The 26,466-nt window shown below is 43.7% G+C and overlaps 2 protein-coding genes across 7 annotated transcripts in view; both read right to left on the bottom strand.

Annotated features, from left to right (window-relative positions):
- CAPSL (calcyphosine like) overlaps positions 1-19,857 on the bottom strand; it is a 35,482-nt gene extending 15,625 nt beyond the window's left edge. The window contains exons 1-2 of one of the 2 annotated variants that reach the window (XM_053201520.1): positions 17,589-19,857; positions 1,688-1,824 (exon numbers count right to left, since the gene is read on the bottom strand). In XM_053201520.1, the coding sequence (XP_053057495.1) occupies positions 1,688-1,824 (137 nt within the window). In that variant the 5' untranslated portion in view covers positions 17,589-19,857. Of the gene's footprint in view, positions 1-1,687; positions 2,338-17,588 lie in introns of those variants that run through there. The other variant, XM_027075302.2, reaches the window with a different exon arrangement.
- Positions 19,858-19,997: 140 nt separating this feature from the next.
- The window catches only part of LOC128310950 (UDP-glucuronosyltransferase 3A2-like), a 60,938-nt gene continuing 54,469 nt past the window's right edge, over positions 19,998-26,466 (bottom strand). For 4 of the 5 annotated variants that reach the window (XM_053201496.1, XM_053201499.1, XM_015076901.3 and 1 more), the window contains 3 exons: positions 26,137-26,368; positions 24,599-24,818; positions 19,998-23,483 (listed from right to left, as the gene is read on the bottom strand). In XM_053201496.1, the coding sequence (XP_053057471.1) occupies positions 23,207-23,483; positions 24,599-24,818; positions 26,137-26,368 (729 nt within the window). In that variant the 3' untranslated portion in view covers positions 19,998-23,206. The remainder of the gene's footprint in view (positions 23,484-24,598; positions 24,819-26,136; positions 26,369-26,466) is intronic. The other variant, XM_053201489.1, reaches the window with a different exon arrangement.

Below are 26,466 nucleotides of genomic sequence, written 5' to 3'. Positions count from 1 at the left end.
AACAAACAAACAAATAAAAAAACTTAACAATGATGGGGATATGTCAAAGGGACATAGGAGCCAACTGAAAGAGCTTCTAAAGCTCAATTTTCTAGTGTTTGAGCAATAAAATAGTGTTAAATTGTAACACAAAGTATAAAATAAATATCCATGAGTCCATATGGGTTTAAATAAATGATTAAATAAATAAATAAATATTATTTAGAAAAGACAAATTTCCCTTGAGTAGAATTCCAAATAAATTATGCACATACGCTCTGTCCTCAAGAAGGGAAGCATACTCCCCACTTCCTAAGTGTGGCTTTGCATGGAGACTTCCTTCCTTCCAGTCCAGTATGGAATGGGGTTGGGGAGGAATGGTTACTTTACATGGGAAAAGCCAGACAAACACTACCTCAGCCAGGTGATCAAGGTCAATACCAATACCGATAAATCATGTTGACAGTATGTATCCTTGACATCATGTGATGAAAATGGCACTTTACTTTTGTGGTCCCATAAAGAGGAAAACTAGGGAGCAGCTTCCACTTGAGTTGAGGAAAGATTGAGGGAAGGGAAAAACTAGTAAAGGCGCCAAGGCAGAGCACACAGTGGAGCAAAAGGCCAAGGATGAGCCAATAGACTGGCTCACATTGGAAGGGCTAGGAGGGGTTGGGGGGTGGGTAGGCAGCAAGAGGGACTCAACTGAGTGGGCCAGTGAGTGGGACAGAGGGCAGTGTTCCTGAGGGGTTTGCACCACGGACAATAACATGGCTCCAGGATGAAAGACGTGGAGGTTGTAGGTTGGGGTGACACAGTATTGAAGAGAAATGGGCTAGTCTTCTCACTGGACTGTGACTGCCTGGGCCACCAGGGTCCACATACCCACAGCCTGGGCTTCTGACAGAGCCAGGCTTAGTCTGAGAATTTGAGACTATTAAAAGTGATGTCCCCAATGCTCAGTAAGTTCCTCACTGTAAGTGAAGCTGTCTATAACCTCCACATGTGAGGTCGGATGCCCCTGCTGTGGTGCCCTGTATTTCTCTAACCTACAACATCACCACGGAGATTCTGGTTTTTGTGACAGTCAATTTCCTTAGTCTAAGTCCTGCCTGGGGCCTGGAGAAGCCTTGTTCACCCACAAACATACAAACACCTGGCCCATGGCAGGCATTCCATGCAGTCTGTTAAAAAGAGATCCTGCCAGTTGGAGGCTTACAATCTCTTTTTCCTTGGGTTTCCTGGTCCTGAGGACTTCTCACACTCTCAGAGGGCCAGAGGACAGGTCCTATGGAGTTGGGAGAAGCCCACCGGCAGTGAATATCCCACAGGCAATTCCAGTGCCCCCTGGAGGTCAGCAAGATGTGACTGCCTGAAAGCAACTTCCTCCCTCTTCCAAGCTCGCTTCCATTGTCAGTTTCTAGCAGAGTCCCTCTCCGCATCCTGCTGGGTGTCGCTGGGACCTGGGCACGCCTCTCTCTTCACTTCAAGTTGTCCCAGGGGCTGTGCTCTCATCTCAGACACAGCCTTGCTGAATCTGGGACTAAGAACCAAAAACGGTTACAAGATGCTTCAGAGATCAAGTCTTCCAAACTACATTTTACAAATAGGGAACTGAGACCCTAGGAGAATAAGACTCGGTCAAGGTCACACAGCCAGTATTAGCCTCACCTGGCAGTGTCCTTCCTCCCCATGGCCGGGACCCTACCTGCCAAGACCTTTGATGCCTGCGGAGCCCCTGGCCAGGCACTGCAGTCGGAGTCTTTCAATGGGATCGGTGGCCGTGGTGAGCTTCCTCTTGGACTGGATCGCCATCTCTCGGTCATGACGTGCCGTGCCCGCCATCTGACAAAAGAGTTCACAGCACTTTAGCAGAGCTCGGCCTCTCACCTGCTTCTGGCCTACGGGGTGACAGCAGCCTCTCCAAGGAACAGCCTTGAACCTCTCAGAATTCCCAACTTTCATTTAGACCAACTATGTGCTCAGCATATTTCTTACTTACTTGTTTAGTCCAGAGAACATCTGATTTCTCCAGCCTGGACAACAGTTATAAATAAACAGCTTTTCCTAGATACACTTTCATATAGTTGAAACCCTCCTCCTGCCATAAAATAAAAAGTCTTACTTCCCTTTACTCTCCTTTTTGAGTCAACCCTATATGCTTTATTCTCTTATTTAGCATTCTACATGTTCCCCTTTGACTCCACATTTAATATTCTCGTCTTTGGTCTAAATATTAACTATTATTGTTTCTGTCTTGACTGAGATTCTCAACACTGAATGATCCCTGCCAGGAACCAGCATGTTTTGATTAACAGACTAGTGTCCATTAACACCTAGATTCTGAGGACAGAAAAGGGTAAATAGACACTAACTGTCTCCTGACAAATAGATATAATATTTATTTTTCTGCAGTTTGGCTTTTGTGATTTAAATATTCAGGAAGAGAAGAGTGAGTGCAGTGAAGCATCCTCTCCTGAGAGGTCCCTGGCCACATACAGACTCCTGCAGTGGGGCTGGAGTTTTCAAAACCTGCACAAGAGTGGAAAGCATACTGGCCTGGGAGCCTGGAGACGCGGCTCCAGGGATGTCTGAGCAAATCTCAAGGTCTCTGGTTTCTCCTCCTTTGTCAAATGGAAGGATTGGATTAAATCATCTGAAAGTTCCTCCCTATTCCAAAAACAACTAATCATCTTACGAGCTCACTGACCAATGTAAATGAGGGACTCTAGAAACTACTTTTTTTTAATGTGAATTGTGAATGAGGGAGCGAGATGGTTGAAGGCTATGCAAACACAGCATTCAAGATGCAGAAAGATGGTGTTAGAATGGATCTGCCCTTGGCTTAAGGGCCCCCATCCCTGGCCAAGTGCTGATATTTCTCCTGAGCGCCACGTTAGGAGGGGATTCTTGTCATCAGAGAAGACAACTCTCAGCTTAACGGTCTCTAAAGCTGTTCCTCTCCAATACAAGCTATAAATTCTCCCCAACAAAGATCATATTGTTTAACTTTGGAGGGAGGGAAGCTCAGACTGAAAACAGACCAGAAGAGGTAAGTCAGGGATGCCCGTGCCTGACTGCCTCATTTCCTACAGCACCTCCTAAGAGCCATCTTATGGGTTCCCTCCGCCTAGACCTGCATTCTAATTCACACTATATAAATGCAAATGTGAGTAATTATTCTCAGTTCTCTTGGACACCAGGGCAAGAAGGAGGCCTTTGCCTGTTAGGTCGTGGCCTCTCTATTCCACATTAAGAAGAAATTGCTCTGACCAAAGCTATGTGGATCCTTCTTTGCTCCCTCCAGCACCAGAGGTACAGGTGTGCCAGAATTCCAGATGACCACACGCCACACTTTTGGAAACCTCCCTCTCAGCTCCTGAGGAGCTTTTACCCAGAGTGTTCAGACTCTACTCCAACAATCTCATCCACAGCCCAAATCAACTGCCTTCCTGGCAGCATTCGTGTTCCTCAAACCTGCATTTTCTTGTTACTATTTTGTCACCTGATGTCAAGCTGACGACCCCAGGAGCTTGTTCCCAGCTTCTGGCCCTAAAGCCACCCCCACAGAGTGCTCCAGACACTATCAGAATCTCCTCTTTCTGTACAAAAACATCAGTTCACTCCAGCCACCTCCTGCTCCCTTGCACATCCTCTCCTGAGGTACCTCTTAGTCCTGACCAGAGGCTGCTGGTGGTACCGGCCCCAGCCTCACCCCGCCTCCCTCCACTGGAGCAGGAAAGCAGCAACCCCGTTCCCTCCTCATTCTTAGACCCACCTCAGGGTCTGCTTTTTCCAGACCTGGTGTCCTTCCTGCCTCTGCCCCTTCCTCCGTACTACCTGTCCAGTCGTTCCCAGCCGCTCACCTCCCCCTCTGCATTTCCACTACTTCTCCCCTGCCTCTTTCACCCTCCCCTCCCCTCCCTGGCTTGCCACACCAGCCACGGCAGCAGGCAGGAGGGGAATGGAGAGACATACAGGCTACAAACCAGTAATGGGAGAAAGCAAGATCCAGCTCCCATGTGTGTGAGACGGCAAGAGAAAGAACCCACGTGGGGCCCTATTTACACACCTTCAAGATAAAATTAATAACATCAATCCTAACATTTATTCTGCCCCCACCATGTGATAAGCATGTGCCCAGTCCTCATGAAAACCCTAGGAGCTGAATTGAAAACAGAAACTCAAACAAATACGCATACGTCATATTCACAGCAGCATTATTCACAGTAGCCAAAAGGTAGAAACAACCCAAATGTCCATCCACAAACAAACAGATGAACAAAAGGTGGTTCAACTTGTCCCAGGCCACCAAGTTTCAAATGCACTATTTCCACGTGACCCCAGATTTAGGATCATAGTAACAGTGCATTATCATGAGCTGTTTCCACACTACTGCCTACTCCTTTTGTGTAATAAGTGTAAACTTGACAAATGTGGGAAGAATCTCCTCACTCACTAATTCAACAGATATTTGTTGGGTAGATAGTGTTGGTCAGGTCTGCTAGGTGCTACGAACCTGAAGATGAACAAAGTTCTGTCCCTGTTCCTAGGGAGTCCAGACTTCCCTAGTGGGTAGAGAAAGGGAGGTACACATGGATTATTATGGAACAGTGAGAAAAGTACAATATTAATGCCTAAACAGAGAGCCACAGGAATTGGGGAAGTAGCCTGAGATGTGGGCATCAGGGGGTGAATAGCAATTTGACAGGCAGAGAGTGGGACAAAGCCACTAATGAGAGAAGAGACTACGTACAAAGGCAAGAGAGTAAAAGCATACCACAGAATATTATTCAGTTATAAAAAGGAATGAGGTACTGACACGTGCTACAATGTGGGGGAATGTCAAAAACAGCACACTAAGTGAAAGAAGCCAGATACAAAATGTCACATGGTTGTACGATTCCATTCATTTGAAATATCCAGAATAGTCAAATACGTAGAGACAACACCGCCTGGTCACGGCCAAGGCCTGGGGGAAGGCGGCAATGGGGAGTGACTGCTTAATAGGTATGGGCTTTAATGTTTTGGGACTCAATATGGGTGGTGGTTGCACAGCATTATGAATGTACAGTATATTTTTAAATGACTAATTTCATGTTATGTAAATTTTATCTCAATTAAAAAAAACCCTATTAGCTAATCATAACTATAATTTCTATTTCACAGATAAAGCAAGTGGGGAGCAGTTGGTGTGGCTCCCAGGAATTCACACACCATGCGAGACCCTGAGTGACGGCCCCGGGTCCTGACCTCTGTCAGCAGACTAGGGAACTAAGGCACGGGCTGGTAAAGCAACTTGGCCCAAAGTGTTGGCTCATACCCAAACATAGATCTTCTGACTTTCATGCAGACCTCTTTCAACTTCACCACCTTTGTGAAATAATATAAAAGAACCTCAAAGAACAGTTTGATGGAACCCACTCATAGGAGAGCAGGGTAGAGTCCAGGAAAACACCCTGCTGTTTCTATCTCCTGTGCCTAACTGGACACAGTGACCATACTAACAGTTACCTCTGGAGTCGAATTTGATATATTCAGGAAAAAAAAAACCCACAAATTCTCTCCCGCCATCATACTTGAAATATCCATATTAAGCATTCTCTTTCATCATTTATTTACACATTTCATGGACAGTTAATAGGCTTTGTGTGCTGTTTTCAGGGCACCAGTGCTGTAAAGGAAGGATTACTCTGACAAGCAAGCCCTTGAATAGCACAGAATCCTAAATTTGAGTACTGAAGTCACGTAGTTAAGCAAGGCAGGAAACAGGTTTGGTAAGAACTGGGGGCTTTCAAAGAAGGCACGGATCGGGGAGGGTCTTGGGGAAGAAGAGAGACACTCAGGGCTTCCATAGGCCTGGGCCAGAGTCTGTCCCCAAACGTGTGTCACCAACATCACAGCGTGGCACAAAGTGTGTCCTGACTGCAGGAGACCCTTCCGGAGCCTCGAAAAGCAGGCATGGGGACAACAGAGGAGGCCCAGCCTTGCCAGGGCAACGTCAGGATCCCTCCTGATGCACGTGGCCGCAGCGCCACCTGGTGTTGGCCCTGCACACTTCCCTGGGCCAGGTACACCTGGTCCATTGTGCCACCAAATGTTTAGTAAGGGCTTAGTTAAGAGGAGGGCACTGGGTTAGACTGCAGAAGAGGGAGTAAGAAACACAGTGCTTCCGGGAGTGGGAATTGGCAGGGAGCAACCCACTACTCAGCCATAACAAATCAGAAGGGGGTGCTAACCCTGAAGACTTCTCAGAGGAGGTGATGTTTAAGCTTTCATCCTAAAGGAGAGTAGTCATCCAGCCCAAGGTCGTACGGGGTGGAAGAAGGAAGGACACTGGGCATTTTCCAAGTACCAAGGCCAAAGCGAAAGAGAAAACGGTATAAATACAGAAACACAAGTATTGTAGTATGACTGATGAAGGGTGGGTGGGTGGTAAGGTGAAGCATTGTGGCAAAAGGAAGGGGGTGTGGGAAGTAGAAAGTCAGAAAAAGACGAAACTGGGCAAGTAAGCAGGCACCAGATCACAAGGAGCCTGGAACACCGTGCTGGGCAGTTTGGATCCTGTACTGAGAGCAACAGAAGATCACAAAGAGCTTCAATGAGGGGGTGACAGTTTGCAATGTCAAAGAGCTCTCTGGTTCAGTGTGGACAATGGATGGGAAGGTGACACAGGCTGGGGATGATCAGGTGAGAGGTCATGCTGACTGGATGGAGATATTGGCAGCAGGGCAGAGAAAGGTAAAGAGATCTGAGATGGAGAGCACATGAATGTGCAGTATGAAGGAGAGAGAGGGCTCAGCTGTGGCAGCCAGAGTGCCTGCTGACAGCTCCTCACCACCACCCCACCCCCACTGGCTGGTGAGGAGGAACACGCACAGAGCAAAAGGATGCAGTCCTGGAGGCATGGGGCACTGGCTGAGTGGAGCCACCAGCAGCAAAGCCAAAGGAGACTTTGCAGCAATGGTCACCAGGTCTTCTCACACTGTAACTAGTTAAGGCTGTTTCATCCCACTGTCCTGGTGCACAGCTGCCTGTCACGGCCAGAGCACTCTTCTTGGAATGCAAGAATCATTATGGGACAGGATGTGGAAAGCTAAAAATGCATGGAGGTCTGTCTCTTCATGATTCTCAATGAAAGTCTTCTTTGCTGAGTTCAGGGGCAGAGTTAAGTTGAACCTTTATGGGGGAAAAACAAAAAAACAACCACCACCTCTCAAGCCCCAGACTGTGGTCTTTGGTGTCCTCTAGTGGCAATAAGCTGAATTACATCACCCTGTGTGTCTGTCTCTCTGTGTCTCTCTTTAGTGGCAATAAGCTGAATTACATATTTCTCTCACTTCTCTCTCTGCCTCATGAACCTACACCCCAACAATCTGCAACACAGAGGTAGATCTCAAAACCAAAGAGACAGTCCCAGGGATCACTTATTCAGACATCCATCAAGAGAAAACACCAAGATCTTCCATATCCTCTGATGCAAAAATCCAAAGGAAATGTCTCACTCCACTCTCTAAAGAACACTATCCTCTCTGTTTTCTGTGACACTACACTTCTTGTTTTCATCTCTTGGGAAAAGGGTGGTTATATGAAGCAGCAGAGGGAGCTGAAGCAGGTTTAGTCAGCTTGGGTAAACTTTAGAGAGCAGAGTTAGCCTGTAAGAGTTGAGACAGAATTAGGGAAACAGGAAGGCCTTGTAAACACAGGAGGGGGAGCACAGGGGAGGTGGGCCACGTACTGAGGAGAAGGAACGGCAGCAGCCCGGCCTCACCAGGCTAGGCAGGGATGTGCACTACGATGGGTGGGCCTGGTTTTGCCTGGACAGTCCTTCTTTGCACCCTAGTGCTCGGGGTGCTGGGACAGGGGGACAGTGTGTGCCTTGAGGAAACCGTCCTACTGAGAAAGTCACACAAGCCCACCCTGTGAGGACAGCAACTGCCAGCAAAGCCATCCAATCTTTCCAAAGACCTCTCCTGCCTCTTGTTGCTATCAAGCCCATTTTCCCCACAGCCAGGCCATGTGATGAGTTTTGCCTTAAAAGCATTTTTAGGAATTTATGTCACTGTTAAATACCTGTGCCATTACATTAACCATTTCAGTAGCAAGGGTCCTAGGGTTGCTATAATAGCTCCTTGTGATTTTAAACACTCTTCTATTCAGAGAAAAGAGTAAGGCAAAGAAAAGAGTAGGTAGCTGCTGCTAAAACATTAGGGCTCCAAGCTCATTCTTAAGACGTGGGAGTCATACTTTCCTTCTCTACAGCTCACATCCAAGCCAAATCTTTCCCCATCTGCCAGCTCAGATTTGACCCTGTACCTAAGGGCCATCCCCATGGGGATGGAGGGCATGCAGTGGTTTTTACCCTTTCTCTACTTGGGAACAGAAAGTAAGACTGGAATTTTAATTTTGACTCAGTGCATCTTTTAATACTTGAAATGTCATCCAGGGGTGGAGCGAGACATACAACAGATCACGTTTGAAGGTCGTGGTTGGGAAAAATTAAACTATCTCTATTGACTCCAGTCCATTGAATAAATTAATTATTGCTGTGTGGTACATGGCAAAAAGCTGTGGTCCCTCAAGAGGTTTTCCCCATAGAAAATGTTCCTCTGGAATAAACATTAGATCCTAGTGCTCAGAGCAGTGTAGCAGGTGGCTAGGATGTGCTTCCTCTGAGACTGAAATGAAAGACTCAGACGATATGAAGAAAGACATAGTTTTTGCAGTAGAATATTGGGAACCACCCCGCTCCAGGCATAATCACAGGTGTGTGTCAGTGTCATTGACATCCTGGGAGATCCTTCATTGAACCCATCTGAGCTCAATTCAACTAAACAGACCCTTGGCACCTCTGGCTATGCAAGGGACTGTGCTAATTCTGCAGGTGAGGTAGAGCTGTAGTTCCATTCAGGTATGATTTCACGCACCCTGCCCACCCAGCCCCTGACCCCAGGGACATTTGACAAGGTGGAGATATTTTGGGTTGTCATAACAGGGGTGAGGGGTACTACTGGCATCTCACATGTGGAGGCCGGAGATGCTGCTAAATATCCTACAATGCACAGGAAAGCCCTCGACAACCAAGAATTCTCTAGTCCAGAATGCCAGTAGTACTGAGGCTGAGCAGCCCTGCTGTAGAGAAGGAACTGGGAGCATCAGGGACAAGGAGAGCCCCAGAAGTGTTGTTGAAAAATAAAGATGTCCACACCCCACCCCAAACACAGGAAGCTTGAATCTCTAGGTGTGAATGCCAGTTTCTGTATTTTAATGTTTTCCAGAGGTTTTGCATGTACATCAGAGTTTGAGAATCTCAGTGACAGGAGCTGTGAAGTTCGTCTGGTGGCAGGAGTGAGACCTTGAGGGGAAGGCCTGGAGGAAAGATGGGAACCTAACATAGGATCAGATCCAGGCAGGAGGAGAAGTGGTAATAACCACAATTGTAACCACTCGGTGGCCAGGCCTATGGCTCAGTGCTTTACACACATGAGCACATGGCCTCATGCGGTGGGTTCTATCAAATATTGCTGCCCTATTCCAGGAAGTCAGCACATACCCCAGTCATGGGCTGAGAAAGTGCCACAAGGCAGTGGCAGAGTCAGGGCTGACAGCTAGGAGTGTCCTGCCCAAGTTTCTGCTGTCAACAGCTATGCCATTGTGCTCATAAACTGCTTTGGGAATTCGGAGAAGGCCCATGAAATGAGAAGGAAAGCAAAAGCTTCAAGGAACAGACTGCCTTGGAATGCCAGAAGGATTTCACTGCCGAGGAGGGAAGGGGACAACAGTGCACAGCAAACACAGGCCACACAGGGTCCTAAATGCGACCCCTTTCCCTCTCTCCTCAGGGTCCTTGCTCAGTTAGTAGAGTGATGTGCACGGTGTTTTTTTTTCTTCTGAAATCTAAATGCAAAGCTACTGTGGTGATTATCTTCCATTATATTTACTCTTTTCCCACAAATTATGTTGACAATTATTCCACAACATATGAATATATGAAACAGCTGGGTTTTGTTTGGATTGCCAACTTCCATGTAGATTTAAAGTAGGACAGTATGTAATCTATGCTTTAATGACATGGGCACACTGTGGAAATGAGATGGCACTGAATTCTGGCATCTTATCAGATCCTCTCTGCCAAAATGCATTTTCTCAAGATGCTTAAAACTCATGCTTTAGCTCTTGTCAATAGGCAGTTTTCTCTAGAGCCCACCTCTACTTATAGTCTTTTATTCTTTCTGCTGATCTTTGGGGTGTGATTTAAATCCTCATTTTAGTGTTTATGATATGGCATGATTTGAGAATAATGTATAAATATCAGTGTTGTAAAGTGTCTACTTCATACATCTTCTTGAAATTTCATTTTATTAAGTTCAACCAGGGCTGGGATTCAGGTAAGTGTCTAGGGTGCAATGTTTGTTTGTTTATTTTTTAATTTTTTAATGTTTATTTATTTTTGAGAGAGAGACAGAGAGAGAGAGAGAGAGAGAGAGAGAGAGAGAGAGAGAACGAGTGGTGGAGGGGCAGAGAGAAAGGGAGACACAGAATCCGAAGCAGTTTCCAGGCTCTGAGCTGTCAGCACAGAGCTCAACACGGGGCTCAAACTCACGAACCATGAGATCATGACCTGAGCCAAAGCAGGATGCCTAACCTACTGAGCTACCCAGACCCTCCTAGGGTGTAATGTTCAAGGAAGCTTTCTATCTCAGAATTGTGCCAATGTCAACCTTGTACCTGCCTGAGCCTCAGAGTGAGTGCCTCCTTTTGCCTCACTCTAGTCCTGGTCCTAAAGCCAACATATTTATTGAACACCTATTACGTGCCACACAATAGCAATGAATGAGATAGCCAACGTCCCTTACAGGAGTTTACATTCCTCAGGGTAGTTTTAACTTGGTTGGATTTGAACTACAGCAGATTTTCCAGGCACTGTCAACTGGCTCTTCAAGGGTCATTCCAATCTCCTTTGTCTGCTACGTTCCACTTTCAGTTGGGTGGCAGTGGGAATGAGTTCTGGCCAGAGACTCAGCTGAAAAGTACTGAGGGCTCTGGGAGAACTCTTCCATCTCCTTTGCCTCTTCCTGCCTTGAACGAGAAGGCACTGTCTGGAGATGTGACAGCCTTCGTGCAATCACAAGGGAAAAGCCAAGGGAATCACAGAGGTACCAACTTACAGCCCTACCATCACTGTGCCGCTGAACGAGTTCTGGCAATTGCCTGACTTCACATTCACAACTTGTGAGAAACAGAAGCCCCTATTTGCTTAATACACCTTTGGTCAGGTTCTCTACTACTTACAGCCAAATTACTAACTAATACAATCGGCAAAATCTTATTCCTACATGCTTGGGTTGACCCAACATATTCACCTTTACCTGGGAAAAATAACTAACAGTCCAGTGTGAGGAGAGACTCAGCTCCTCCTGAGAAGTGGGAGAAAAGATAAAGTAACTCCATTATAACCTGTTCTCTCAGCAGAATTTTTTTTTAAGTAGCTCTACACCCAGCATTGGGCCCAACATGGAGCCCAACATAGGGCTTGAAATCACAACCCTCAGATCAAGACCTGAGCTGAGATCATGTGTCAGATGCTTAACCAACTGAGCCACCCAGGCGCCCCTCTCAGTAGAATTTTATCAGCATTTAGCAACCTCTGTAGCATTTTTGGCCATGAAGAGAGTGAGAAATACTGTTTAGTGTGATATTCAAGGGCTCATGTAGCTAACACAATGTGATACCAGGTTTTATAAAGCACAGAGGTCCCAGGGTTACAAGATCCTTATAATGAGCATCCCCTGGGAATCTCTGGAACCAGGAGCTTTCTTAATAACACTGTCCTTGCTGTCTCCTTCTCCATCTTGCTGTGACTTGAGTCTCTGGGGTTTTTACCAGGAAATTACTTACAATCTATTCTGGTCAGGCAGCCCGCCACATGAAAGATCTTAAAGAAGCAGACTAAAAAAAGGATCTAAGCTACACAAAAGTAAGCAAAGATTTGGCTAGATTCCTGTACAAAATTCAAAAAGAAAAGAAAAGAAAAGAAGACAAAAGAAAAATAATTTTTTTCCAAACTCTCTGGTTTTAGTGACTATGCTCTTAGAACCAATCAGGCAACTTTCCAATACCCCGTTTCAAACTCACTGCAAGGACAAACCTCAACTGTGGATCTTCCACTGTTGTTAGATGGGAATAAAGGGAATAAAGTTATGATTACCATTTGTATTTTTGCAACATTAGAAACCAAAATCACTTACTTACTATTTTATCGTCACTTAAAATGTTTCCTTTGGAGTCAATTGTCTATTTAATGCTTATTTTGTAGCCACTTAGAAATCCAGCCAATTATTTGCATCTTACAGGTTCTTAACTGATAACTTCCAGAAAACCAAGAAGTGTTGATGGATAGAAATCCTATGTCAGAGTGTCAACATCAGTGCAGACTGGAATTTCAGACAGGAATTCTGTCTAGATAGTCATGATAGAAACAGGTAATTATCTCTGAAAATGATAGAGGTTTATTTTCCTCTGGTATAAAGGAAGTCTGGAGGCATTTCAAAGAGTGAATGTCTCAAGGAACTGCTGTCTTTCTACCTTACCATTGTTTTTATCCTCAGAGTTGCCTGAAGTTACAAAATCACCATAGTTGCTCCCACCATTACATCCACACCCCAGGCAGCAGAAAAGAACAGAGGGCAAGAAGAATGTACTTCCTAGCTGAGTCATCCCCTTTTAAGGGATCCCCAGAGACTCCACCCAACTCCTTCCACTTAAATTTCATTGACTCTTCCTGCAAAGGAGGCTGGTGCTGTGATCTGAATGTTTCTGTCCTTCTAAAATTCATAGGTTGAAATCCTAACTCCTGGTATTAGGAGGTAGGGACTTCTGGAGGTACTTAAAGCATGAGTAGAGACTTCATGAAGGGGATTAGTGTCTTATAAAAGAGGCTCCAGTCTTATATCAGGAAGAGGGCCCCACCATGCTGGTATTTTGATCCTGGACTTCCCAGCCTGTGGAACTGTGAGAAATAAATTTTTGTTTTTATAAGCTGCCCAGTATGTGGTATCTTGCTATAGCAGCCCAAGCAGACTAAGACAGTTGAGAAACCTAATTTTTGGCTGGGTACATTGCTATCCTTCAGGTTTCGTTTATAAAGAAGAGGAAACTGGCCATTGAGTGGGAAGCTGGCAGTTTCTGCCACAGTTGACAGAAGAGAGAGAATCCTTCTAGAAAGTAAGTGTGTGAACACATTCAGATCCTTCTAGAAATTAAGTGTGTGAGCACATCCAGATCAGTTTATTCCATGCCATTATCTGGAGCAACCAGATCACTCTGATGGAGAGTAATGTGAGTCCTGAAATCAGAAGTTAGCATGTTGATGATTTCAGGGTTCTCAACCTCTGTTCCCCTGAAGAAAATAAGATCCACCTTTCCCTGGGCACTTATCAAAAAGACCCTGAGTTCAGGCAAACATAACCTAAATGATCTAGACCTGGGTACATCAAATCATAGCCCATGGGCCAAATTTGCCTCTCCACCTAGTTTTGTAAATAAAGTTTTATTGGAAAACAGCCACACACATTTGTTAATATGTTATCTGTGGCTGCTTTCATGCTACAACAGCAAAGTTTAATAGTTGCCACAGAGACCTCTGGTCCACAAGGCCTGAATTCTGAGTGTCTGGTCTTATATAGAAATAGTTTGTTAACCCAGGACCATACAGAAGATAACATACAGACCATAACAAAAGCAACAGGAACACTTATTGATCATTTACTCTGTGTCAGGCTTTCTGTGGCCCGTGTTTTGCAAATTATTCACTATCCATTTGTTTAGAACAGAAAATGTGTCTGCTCTAAAGTAAGTTTGGATAATAACTCATAATTTACAAAGTACTCTTACATTAGAGGGGATGTGGCTGTTCCTATTTTACAAAATAAGGAAACTGAGGTACAAAGAGATTTAGAGTTTGTCCCAGTTCAGACGCAACTATCAGAGCCAAGATTATGAGCAGGTTCTTTTGTGCCTGCCACTTCCCCAGGGATCTTTTGTAAGCTGTCCACAACATTTCAAGAAATATTCATTTTTTAAACCAGGAACCACTGTAGTCACCACAAATCATTCTTGTATAAAAATAGGGACAAGCTTATTAACAATAATGCACCTCTTCCTGCCCTGCCTCTCTATGGTGGCCCTCTGGTGTTCAATTACCCCTTACCTGCATCCCTTAGCTCTATCCAAATTATGCTATTATTACTTGTGAATGTGCCATCCATTCCCTCCCAAGGTGCTGACTGGTCTAATGTCTTTCTCATACCTGAGAACTGAATTTGTATAAGGAACTCTATTTCTGCAGTCTCCACAGATAAAGATACTTTTCACCCCAAATTCTAAGTACTATGGAATCTCACAGTCTCTAAGATGACCTATTCTCACATCTTTCTTTGAAGCACAGCACAGTTGGGAATCCCTGCCATGTCCCTCTTTGGCTCTGTCATTTTCTAAAACACTGAGACTTTGGATACTACCTCAGGGACCTCTTCCCCATCCCAGGTGCCCCCATCAACCTGGGCAACCTCACAACTCATCTAGACAATCCATACAACATGCAGCCATGAAGTTCCTGGAGCTGCTTGATTTCTGCCAATTTCATCTGCTCACTCTCCCAGCATCCTTTTCTAAGACCATCTCTTACATTTATCACCAGCCAAATATGGCCTCCTCTGAAAACTCAAAATTCAATATCCACTTTCTCTCCACCTTTTAGTTTCTTTCTTCCAACCTTAGATACTTGTGACCACTAGTCTCTTGACTCTGCATTTCCGCTGTAGCCATTACCTACCGCATTCTCCCTTCTGGATCCATTTCCTCCACTCTTCATCCTAGACACATCAGCATATCATTCTGACCACTTCTTACCAGAGCCTCTGTCCTCAACCCTTGTCAGCTTCCTATGCTCCCATATGGATGCCTAACTTGGCTTTATTTCTCCATGTGCCCTCTCTTTTAAAGCGGGCTGTGAAGTGCAACTGAACAAACCCACAGGCCAAGATGGACATATGCCACTGCACATTTATTCTTCAACCACAGCTGGGCCTTCTAAAACAGTCAACCATACTTTTATATGACATTGGTTAGATTCCTCTTTCAATCTTTTCAACCTATGCCACTCTCCTCCACACCTTACCTTGAAAATCACAGTACAAACAGAGATGAACTCACATCACCTCCTCCAAGTCTACAAAGGTATTTATCTCTGAAACCATCCTCCAGAGGAAGTTCAGAATTGCCTTCCACTTAAGGATAATCTCCACCTATGACATCAATTTCAGTCCCTCTTCAACCCTCCGCTGTGCCCCTTTCCTCTCCTCCACCAGCTCCTCTTTTTAGTTCCTGAATCTGCAGTGGTCCCTCCATCAGAGACTGCTTCTGTCAACCCCACCCCCACCCCCTTCATAGTCCAACTACCTGAAAGAGTCTCTAGTTTCTCCACTTTGTCATGTTCCATTCATACTTCAGTCCACTGCAGTCTGGTCTCCTCTGTCCCTCCACTGAACATTCTCTCAGGAAGCACTGCCAACCTGATGGCCAACTTCAACGGTCACTTCTAGTTTCTATTTTACCTTGCCCAGCAGTTGGTTGTTTTGACCATTCTTCCTTCTTAAAACTTTTCTCTCAATGTTTATGAATCTACTTTCCTCTGTCTCCCTTCCTCTGGTTCTGACCTATTTTGCCTATCCCTTTTCTTCTGCCTGTTTTTTAAATGCTGTTTCCCAGGATTTGGTTATTTCCTCTCATCATGCTCTCACACCATCCCATGGCCATGTCTTAGCCACATCCACTGACAGAATGACAGCTCCCAAATCTTTATTCCAACTCATGCACTGTGCTAGCTTCAGAGCCACATTTCAAATTTCCCACAAAACATGCACACTTCAATGACCTACAGACACCTCAAGTTTAATGTTCCAGAGCCAAATTCATTATCTTTTCCTACTTATTCTTTGCCTCAGGAAGTTATACCACCATTTCCACAGGTCATTCACTGAACATTACCTTAGACTCCTTCTCACCCTCTACATCGAATCAGCAGCCAAGTCCTATAGAATTTCACCACCTTGACACTCCTTGCATCTCTGTTCCCTCCCTCACCTCCATGGCCAAGGATACCTCCTTAATCTAGGACCTGCTCATTTCCCATTTCCACTACTGCAATTGCCTCTTAGCTGGTTCCTTTTCTCTAGTCTTCCCCCTCCAACCATCCTTCAAATGACTGTCAAAGCAATCTTTACAAAATGGAAATGTGAACTTTACACTCTAATCAAAAACCCTTTGGTGGCCCCCCCAATGTGTGCAGGTAAAGAGCAAACATCTTACCACTTGAAGTATACATTGGCCCTGACTGACTCTCCAGCCTTGTTTCTAGTAATTCTCCACTGCTTTAAAATCTATTCTGCATTTATACTCACTCACATTCCCCAAACACACTATGGTATTCTGTCTCTGTGCCTTTGTACATGCAGTCCCACCTTAAGGAACACCCTCCCTCGCTTGTTAGCCTAGAGAAGTCCTGTTCTTCCTTATATAATCACTATGGTGAAGCCTCACATAACCACCCTCACCAGAGCAATACAGCTTGCATCTTTCTTTGTATAATCTGTGAAAAACCCAAATAGCGTCCATGTTGAAGCCTGATGTAAGTCTGCTTTCAGAACTGCCTGTCCTACTAGACTATAAGGCCCTTAAGGACAAAGGATGTAAACTTTGTGTCTTCTGTCTTCATATCATCAGCACCTAGGACTATGCTACTAGATTGCTATTTGGAATTGATCACTGCTATGGTTATTAGACTACTGCTATTTGAATATAAATGAATGGCCATGATTTAAATCTCAATATTCAAAATGCACAATTACAAAATAAAGACATTTCTGTAGTTATAAGATTTTGAGGGGAAAAAAAAGAGCTCTAAAACCAGGAAACAATTTCATCTACTTAGTATGGTTTACCTATACCCCAGACTGAAGTCAAGATATTGCTATTTACTAAGGCCCTTCTCAATTTTGTGATAAATCAAATCAACTCTACAAGTTTTAGCAAGTTATGCCAGCCCACTTTAATAAGAGTTCTGTTTCTTATCTGAGTCTATGTGGTCAGTTTGGCAAGGTATGGCAGAAATAGCACATCTGTGAATGTCAGAAAAACCATGGTCTGAATCAAAGCTCAATCTTTTAATTGCATATAACTTGGAGATATTTAATATTCTTGAAGGTCAATTTTTTAATGGCCATACAAGCTAGTTAAAGCAATTCACCCAAACACTTCACTCATAGGTACCTAGTACAAAGTGTTGCTCAGTGATGTTTATTTCCTTTCCCTTTATCAAATAATTTTTTTTTATTTTTATCTGAGCACCTCTTCATAAAGATGACAAAAGCCTCTCCCAGAACCAAGCTATTTCCTCCCTAGACTGACAACCAAGAATTCTCACCAACTGTTGGTTTTCTCTTTAGAAAGTAACACCTTTCCTCTTTCTTCTCCCTGTCTTTCTTTCTCTGTTTAGCTAAATCTAAACAAAGTGATCAAATAAACATAATAGATCAAAAACACTCATTTACCTTAAATGCTAACCTGCTGCCACCGGTTGCTGGGATCTGAAACTAGGGACGCTCTCTCCGGCTCCCCTGGGAGGGCTCAGCTCCTCCATCCACCTCCCTCCCAGCTCCCTCCCCTCCTCACACTTGCTGGCCGCCCTCTTCAGGCTGATTGCACAGCTTGGAAATCACTGAAGCAGATTCACAGCCTAAGTGGCTAAGCTCACTGTCAATCCCTACCCTGGCTCTGCCTTTTCTCAAGTTTACACTTTTGTTGCCTAGGAAATCCAGTGGCTGTGAAAGCTCAAGTTGTTTGTCTTCTGAGGGAAGCCAGCAGGAAGTGTAGCTGGCAATTGTTTGGTTTAGAGGACAGCATCAAAATGTGCCTCATATGTTGTATAAGATAACCCCTTCCTGCTCTTCTGTTGTCTCTGAATAGCTTACTGCTAGGATGTCTCATCTATCCAGTAAGATTTAAAACCTCAGCACACAGGGGGAGCCATAGGTGTAATTGTAAGTGATTCAAAGCCTTCTCTCCTTCTCCACATCCTCACATTGATAGGATACCATTGCCTACTCTTTCCATCCTTTGTGTCTTCTTTTTTCCTTTCTTCTCTTCTCTCCTCTTCTCTTCTCACACTTGTTCCTTAGTAATGAGTTTGCCAGTTAAGAAGCAGTCTAGTGCCCTGTTTAGAAAACAGTACCTAACTCATGCTCTCCTTCAAGACATCCCAACCTACCTCATCATTTCCATCCCTTCTCTTGCTTCCACCAATAAGTACTACAAAGAAACTAGGACATGTATTCCATGTTCTGTTCTGCACTGTACATTAACCTGTATTCTCAGGCAAGCGTGGTCATTGATTTCTACAATCTCTAGAGAAGACATTATATTTGTCTTGTCCACTTCTCAGCCTTGCCCTGGAGATCAAGGTGATATTCTCTGTGGATTTTAATAAAGACTTGCCTATGTTGAGGGAATTTCCAGAGGAGTGTGATTTGAGGAACAAGAAAAACCCACTTGCAAAATAAGTCCTTTGTCTCTCTTTTAGGGTTACATTCTGTTTTCAGAAGGTCCCTGTATATGGTACATGACACCCACCAAGCACTAAAAAGCTGTTGACACTGGCAGGGTATTTGATGTGCAACCAACATCCACCCCAGGATAGTTCTGACTGTCTTCCCCACACACCATTAGCTTTTTATCCAGAAACATTCTTCCTTACTGCAGCTGAGCTCATGGTATTACACTGTGTTATTTCATTACACTAAGTAAAATTACTGAGCTAAACTCACCACTAAGACAAGATGCCCTGACAATGACAGATAGATCTACCTTTCAATTAATTCATCAGTAAGACTGTGGGAAGCCACTTGAGAGGACCAGGATACTCTGGTTCATCTTTGCATCTTCCAAATTGCTCCCCATGGTGCCTTGTACAGACATAAAATCAGTCAGTGTTGTCTGAATCAAATTGTTGAATGAGATAAGATGCATTCATATTAAGGGCATTCAAAATATGAAATCTGCTTTTCAGAAATAGTTCCTTGACTATGTTAAAGTTTAAGACAAATATTCCATTTACTTCCTTTTCATGGTTAATTGGTTGACAAATAAACATCTCACTAAGCCTGCAATCAGGATGTCATAAACCAAACAACAGAAGATTGACATGGGGGAAAATCACATCCATAGAGTATTTAGTGTAGCTAGGCAAACAAAGAATCAATACGTGATCATGGTTAGTGGTAATGGTATAAACATGTCAGTGAAAGAATCACTACATAGTGAAAAGAAACATAAATGACAGATTGAACTTCATTTTGACATTCTAACACATACCTCCAAATATATGCATTTTATATGTAGATCCTTCATGTGTGTCATATTCCATGCCCATTAGATGTCAACAAATTAAATATTTTGCCTGTTTTTATCATTTCTGAATGTGTTATTTTATAATTATGGAGAGACTACAGGTCTCACACACAAAATAAATTTGGATTAGGTCTGAGTATGTGAACTTGATTCCTTCCTTAGTCTGTTTACCATTAGTCCTCTGATTCTCTAAGAAGTAACTCCATTTCTTATACACACATTTCTCCTCCTTCATCAAAATTGTACTAGTTCTATTATTCTAGAAATTAAAATGTATTTGCATTTCCAATTATATGTAATGCAACAATAATTGGTGAACACTACATTTTAAAGTACACAAGAGGAAGACACTCAAAAACACATCTCATACAGGGGCACCTGGGTAGCTCAGTCTGTTAAGCACTCAGGTCATGATCTCACAGTTGGTGGGATCGAGACTCATCTCTTGTTCTGTGCTTCCAGCTTTGGATTTTCATCTCTGCCCCTCACCTGTGCTCTGTCTCTCTCTCAAAATGAATAAATAAACATCTTTTAAAAAACACATCTCACACATAGAGATTTTCAAATCAATTTGAAAGTGTAATTTGTATGCAACAAACTGCATTCATTACATGGATACAACACAATGTCATTTCATTCACCTATTGATGGGCATGTAATTTTTCTTAATCTAGGGCCATTATAAATAAAGCTGCTATGAACATTTGTGTATAGACTTTCAAGTGGACATATGTTTTCATGAACTTAAGTAAATACCTACAAGTAATGCTGGGACATGTGGCAAGTATATGCTTAACTGAGAAACTACAGAGCGATTTTCCTATGTGGCTGCACCATTTCACGTTCTCCTCAGCAATGGAACGGGTATGAGTTCCAGTAGCTCTGTCTTCTTGCTCACTATTGATATGATCAGTCCTATTAATTTTAGCCGGCCTGGTAGATGTGTTGTGATATTGAGGTTTTATTTTGCATTTCTCTAAATGACTGCTGTATCCACTTTTTCATGTGATTATTGGCCATTTGCATATTTTCTTTTGTGAAGTGTCTGGTCAAGCTTTTTTTGTCCATGTTTGTATTGGTTGTAAGATTTGTTTGAATATTCTAGATACAAGTTCTCTGAGAAATGTGTTGAAATATTTTCTCCCAGTTTATGGCTTATATTTTTGTCTTCTTACGCATGTCTCTAGAAGAGTGAAGGTTGTTCATTTTGATAAAGTCCAATTTATCAAATGTCTTACTTTGCATACTGTATGGTATGCAGTAACAGTCAATGTTTTTCTGTGTGTGCCATTAAGTAAAAATCAAAGACCATTCAGATATCAGTTATTCCAGTAAAATTTGCTGAAGAGATTTGTCATAAATCAAGTAAACATGTCTGCGTGGGTCTATTTCCAAGTTTTCAAGATGCTCCTGGAGTGGTAGCCAGACACAAACCACAGAGGGCTTGTATTACATGCAATGAGAGCCAGGAAAGGATCTTAACCAGGAAATGATGAGACCAGATGTCCATACTGTCAAGACCATGCTGACACAGTCCAGTGGAGAAGGTTTCAATGGATCCAGACTAGAGGCATCATCCCCACTCACGGCTTCCTTTGATCAGATGTGCTGGATGAAAGCAGAGCCCAGGAAGCAGCAGGCAGAGAGTTGGCATCACTGAGTTACAAGTGTTCAAAGATGATGATGTGGTAGGAATGGAAAAGGGAATCAGCATCTGAAAGTCTGATCCTTATATCCGTTTGTTGATTATGAAGGTGAGAAATCTTGGCTTTTCTTTCTAATCACAACACAGAAAAAGCTTCAGGTCTGCCTTTCAAGGCACTATTGCCAAAGACAAATTTTAGAGATTTCATTCATAAAAATTACAGAAATAGGGGCACCTGAGTGACTCAATCGGTTGAGCATCTGACTCTTGATTTCAGCTCAGGTCATGATCTAACAATTCATGAAATCGAGCCCTAGGTTGGGCTCTGCACTGACAGCACACAGACTGCTCAGGATTCTCTCTCTCCCTCTCTCTCTCTCTACCCCTCCCCTGCTCGCTCATATTCTCTCTCTCTCAAAATAAATAAATAAACACTTTTTTTAAAGAATTACAAAAATTAAACCTTGAATAACAGACACACACACACACACACACACACACACATCCTCATGTGATGTGCTTGGGACTATAAGTGACATCGTGCAGCATGAGAACTCACAGGACTCGGTAGACACCTGGCACCACTTCACATTCTACCCAGAAAATCCTAACCTGACCTTGGTAAGGATGGGCCTCTTTCCACATCTGCAAGAAGTATTGGTAGCAGCTGCTTCATCCTCTATTTGAATTATTTCAAGATGTGGGCACAACCCCAGAATTAAGCAGTCAAACTATGGTTTCTGGGACCATCCTGCATACCTACTATTTTCTTCACTGTGTTATAACCCACAAGATAGCATACATTTGAAACTTTAAAGGAGAAATATAATTCCATCTGTAAATGCAAAAGCAAATATCAGCACATAATCACTTGAAAGTAAAATATATTATAAAGGGAACCTACCAGAGTGGGAGCCTGATGTCTAGTAAAGAATATCAAAAAGTCAAAAAAAAAATGGAGCAAAATCTACAGACAATAAGATGGAGCCACCACACCAGTCCTTATCAAAGAAGCAAACAAGAAAACAAAAAATAACCCTGGTGGTTAATACACTCTTTTTCTGGTGTATGTTGCTAAGAACTGAATGTAATTGCTATACATAGTGGGTTACTTCCTATTTATGCCACAGTAGGGTGGCAGAAAGATGTTTCCTAAATCAACAAAGTCCTGGGAATGGCCATGGTCACTGGACCTGGGCCCCAGAGCCTCACACAGAGGTCTGGGATCTGACTTGAGGTCACCATGACTACGTTTTTAAGAGTGAGAAATGAGAAGGTAATTGTGACAAGTGAAAAACACAGCATCAGCTGTGGCCGAAAGGCAGGCTCCAGGTCTGAGAGCAAAGGAGATGCTCTTCATAGGAGGAGACTCAGCACAGAGACCACAAGTGGAGTCCAGGGAGGGCCACCCCTGCCTAACTGCAGGACAGACAGAGGAGAGGCTTCCTGAGCTTGGACGTGAGGTGAGAAGGAGACACAAGAGGAAAGAGACCCAAACTGGAACAACTGGCCAAGATCTTATGTCATGCCATAAAAAGTGAGGATAGAGAAAGATCAGAGAGAGAAAAGTGTCCAGAGAGCAACAGTGAAGTAAGCAGGGCCCTGTGGAATGGGGAGGAAAGCAGAGCTGTCGGATGAAGGCCTGGATCTGAGTGAGGAGGCCATTGATGAGGGGCAAGTCAAGAAGCCAAGATAAAATTCACAGACACAGAGAGTAGAATGGGGGTTGGCAGGAGCCTGTGGGGTCATGGGGGTGGGGGCAGGGTTATGAGTATTTACTGTTTGATTAGCATGGAGTTTGAATTTGGGATGATGAAAACAGTTCTGGAATGAATGGTAGTGAGGTTTGCATGATAACATCAATGTGCTTAATGCCAACGACTGTACACTTAGTGGTTAAAATGGTAAATTTTACATAATATAAATTTTACCACAATTTTAAAAAAGATCCCAAGATTACTTCATAAGAATTTCTAAGCAGAGGCAGATTATAATGAGGAGATATTTGTGTTCCACCCTAAAGTGCCAATATGGGGAAGACACCATCAGTGTCCTGTGTTTGTTGGAAGCCTTGTACAACCAGTGGGTCCTGAGACAACTATCAACATTATATCCCCATCAGGCCTTCTTCAGCTTCCTGGCCCCACACAACCACCTGGCCACCATGCCCAGCAGCTTCCCGCAGAGCCACAGGGTGCCCAGGGTGACCACCAGCAGGAACAAGAAGACGTCCAGCAGGTACTGCTCATGCCACGGCTGCTGCAGGGCGTGGGGCTTGAGGTGGGCCGCACCCCCTGTCTGGAGGATGTGGTCGATCCAGCCCACCAGCCTCTGGGCAGGGGTCAGGGGGTGGGAGCGCCTGATGATGCTGGCAGCCACCGCTGCTGACTTGTACCTGTTGGCAGACACAGAGGCAGGCCATTACTTCTGTGGTCTCAGAAGTCTTAGAGACCTTGTGTCACACATGCTTTCCTCTGCATGCACAGAAGACTCATTTTCAAGGAAAAGTTGTTGGCCTGGCCTTACCACTGTCCAGTTGGTCCCATTGAAAAGCTCAAACGAGCGCCTCCATGCAAAGATACATGATTAGTGCTAAAAGTGCTAAACTATAAAACAGGGACTAAGTTGTAAAGTCAAATCTCTACCCAGGAAGCTTATGGTTGATAAAGGGAAGAGTAGATATGAATATATGGGATGTAACATATAACCCACTCAGTATAGATGTCCTGGAGACCCTAATAAGTTATTCAGTTCATCCTGGTTATCAGATCATTGTGCTGGATGGGAATTTACCTAGGACATCATGGGCCCTTTTACTGATTCACTTAACATAAATTCATCCTTACTTTGTAGCAGGCCCTTTACCAGGCCCTGGGAATATGGGAACACAAGAGACACACTTGGCCATCTAGGGGAGCTTACTCTCTACAGTGTGAGGGACACACAATAAATTAAAACAGAAAGAAATGGGGATGGGGTAGTTGCTGATCCTGAGAAGCGATAAGAAGGAAAAATGAAATTATGATTGAAGGGAATGGGAGAAGAGTGCATTTAGGACTGTTAGATAAAGACTGCCTCTCTGAGGAGAGGGGATTGGAGATTAGTCCAACTGTCATGAAGGTGCCAATCCTGAGAGGAGAAGGAAGGATGTTTTAGAGAGCAACACTGACAAAGGGCCTGAGGCAGGAAACAGTGTGGCATATTGGGGGACTGAAAGGCAACATTCTGCCTTAAGTAATTCAATTATAAGCACCCTTAAAATATAACACCTCTCAGAAACCCTGTATAAGTAGGTCACAGTCCTACTTATAGTTGAGTAGAACTCGTTCTCAATATCTAACCTAAATGCCTAGTCTTGCTCTCAAAGGTAACAGGTTAGATGTTAACATCACATACATATTCCGTGTCCTGGAAGTTCCAACTGTTATTGCAAAAGTGTGCCACACAGCACCCTTCGTATTTGATGCCTTCATTCAGCCTAAGTGACCACAAGCCCAAAGAGCTCCATACCTCTTGTCTTCTATGACTTCCTTCATCTTCAGAGCCAATGTCTCTGCCTTGATCTGCTTTAACTGGATAGAGACACCAAACTTTTTGGCTTCTACTCGGACCATGTTTTCAGCCTGTTCTTTAAGGACAGGAATCGCTGCCATGGGTACACCATGTTGGATGGCCTCCATTATGCTATTCATCCCACCATGAGTGACAAAAAGACGGATGCGTGGGTGAGCTGTTGTAAATCAGGAACAGAGCAGAATATTTCAGGGTGAAAATTTTCAGAACATCTGATAAAGTAGCAAGGGCAGAAAAAAAATACAAAGAGATCTCAAATTATGTTGGAGAAACTGATATACTGATTTAGCTTAGGACACACTCAAGGGTGCATATTCCAAGATACAAGACTCTGGCCTTGTCTCTGTACAGAGATTCCTTAAAACAATCCATGTGGGAATAAGAACCCAAGGAAATCTGCAGAGAACAGTGCTTAGCAAGAAATAATCCTCCTCCCATATCCATCCTTTCATCCATCCATTCTTTTCTCTCAATGCTACATCTCTCTTGCGTCTCCCATCCCTGTTGTCTCTCTTGGTATCTCACTCTATCTCTGTTTCCACCTCTCACTCTCCAGGTTTCACCCTCTCTCTTTCACTGTCCATTCACTTCCCTGTTATCTGAAGTCTTAACACTTTCACTGACGACACATAATCATGTGACATTCATCAAACTTACACTTCATATGCTTTCTATTCAATTCCATAGGAAATCCTCTAAAGCAGAGAATGATGGACCACCCATCTCAGTATTTCCAGTTCCTGTGTGCTTACTCCACCCTTCTTTAGAGAAAACTAAAACAAGTGTTGATAACAAAGAGTTCATCTCCAACACTGCCTCTCAACGGGGATGTGCATCAGAATTTATTTCTGTTTCTTTGAAAATCAGAATCTTTTTACATACCCCATGCCTTCTGAAAAAAATGTGCAGAACCACCTAGCTCTCTGTTACCAGAGAATTTTTTGAACCAGGTAAAAAGCTGAGAGGTTATTCAGCTTGACATTCAGATATTTTAGTACACTCTTCAGACAGTTAACAGAAACCTTGTGAAAGTATGAGTACATCTTTTGCAGCAAAGGAGGATGAACCAGTAAGTGTGGGAGTGTGTTTCTACAATGGCATAAAGCCTAACAGGTGCTCAAGATGCCTGGAAAACACTGGTAGTATGGCCCTTGATATGTGTTCTCAGAGTCCGTAAACTGTCTTTGTATTTAGGCAATGTTGTTCAGTGCCAAATATGATAGGGTCAAAATAATGGCATGATAATATCACTTCTGACTGAAGGTATCAGGAATAGAAAGGAAGAAGAAAACATGGAAATTTTAGCCATTTGGGAAGTATACCTAATATCCCAAGAACTCCAGCTGGCTGCTCCATTCTTACCCTCTAGACATTACCTTTAGCTACCATCTGCTCCTTCACAGGCTGCTGGGGTGCTAGTAGAGCCCTAAAGTTACATAAATGGAAAGAGAGAAATAGATCTGGGTAGTCCTTACCCAAGAGGTCATTCTGAGGAAGCCAGTCCACAATTTTCACATTTGCTGCCAATTTGACGTCTTTGGGCCACTTAGATGGCTTACATTTCCATATCACACCTTGAGACAGATGAGCAAAGGCACTGTTCATCTCCATGAGAACTTCCTGGGACTGATAGGTGCTCACTATAGAGCCCAGGGCCACAAGGACAAAACCAGAGTCTCCAAACTTGCTGATGAAATTCTCAAATTCCTGGAGAGAAGTGAGAAAGGACAGGATGTGAACAAAGTTGTTTATGAAAGCCTAGACATTCATGAAATGAAAGTCAACTACTAACTAAATACGCCCTC

The sequence above is a fragment of the Acinonyx jubatus genome, chromosome A1 (genome assembly GCF_027475565.1).
Source record: "Acinonyx jubatus isolate Ajub_Pintada_27869175 chromosome A1, VMU_Ajub_asm_v1.0, whole genome shotgun sequence".
Lineage (NCBI taxonomy): Eukaryota > Metazoa > Chordata > Mammalia > Carnivora > Felidae > Acinonyx > Acinonyx jubatus.
The sequence above is the reverse complement of the archived record's forward strand: the minus strand, read 5'-3'. Positions and strand labels throughout refer to the sequence as shown.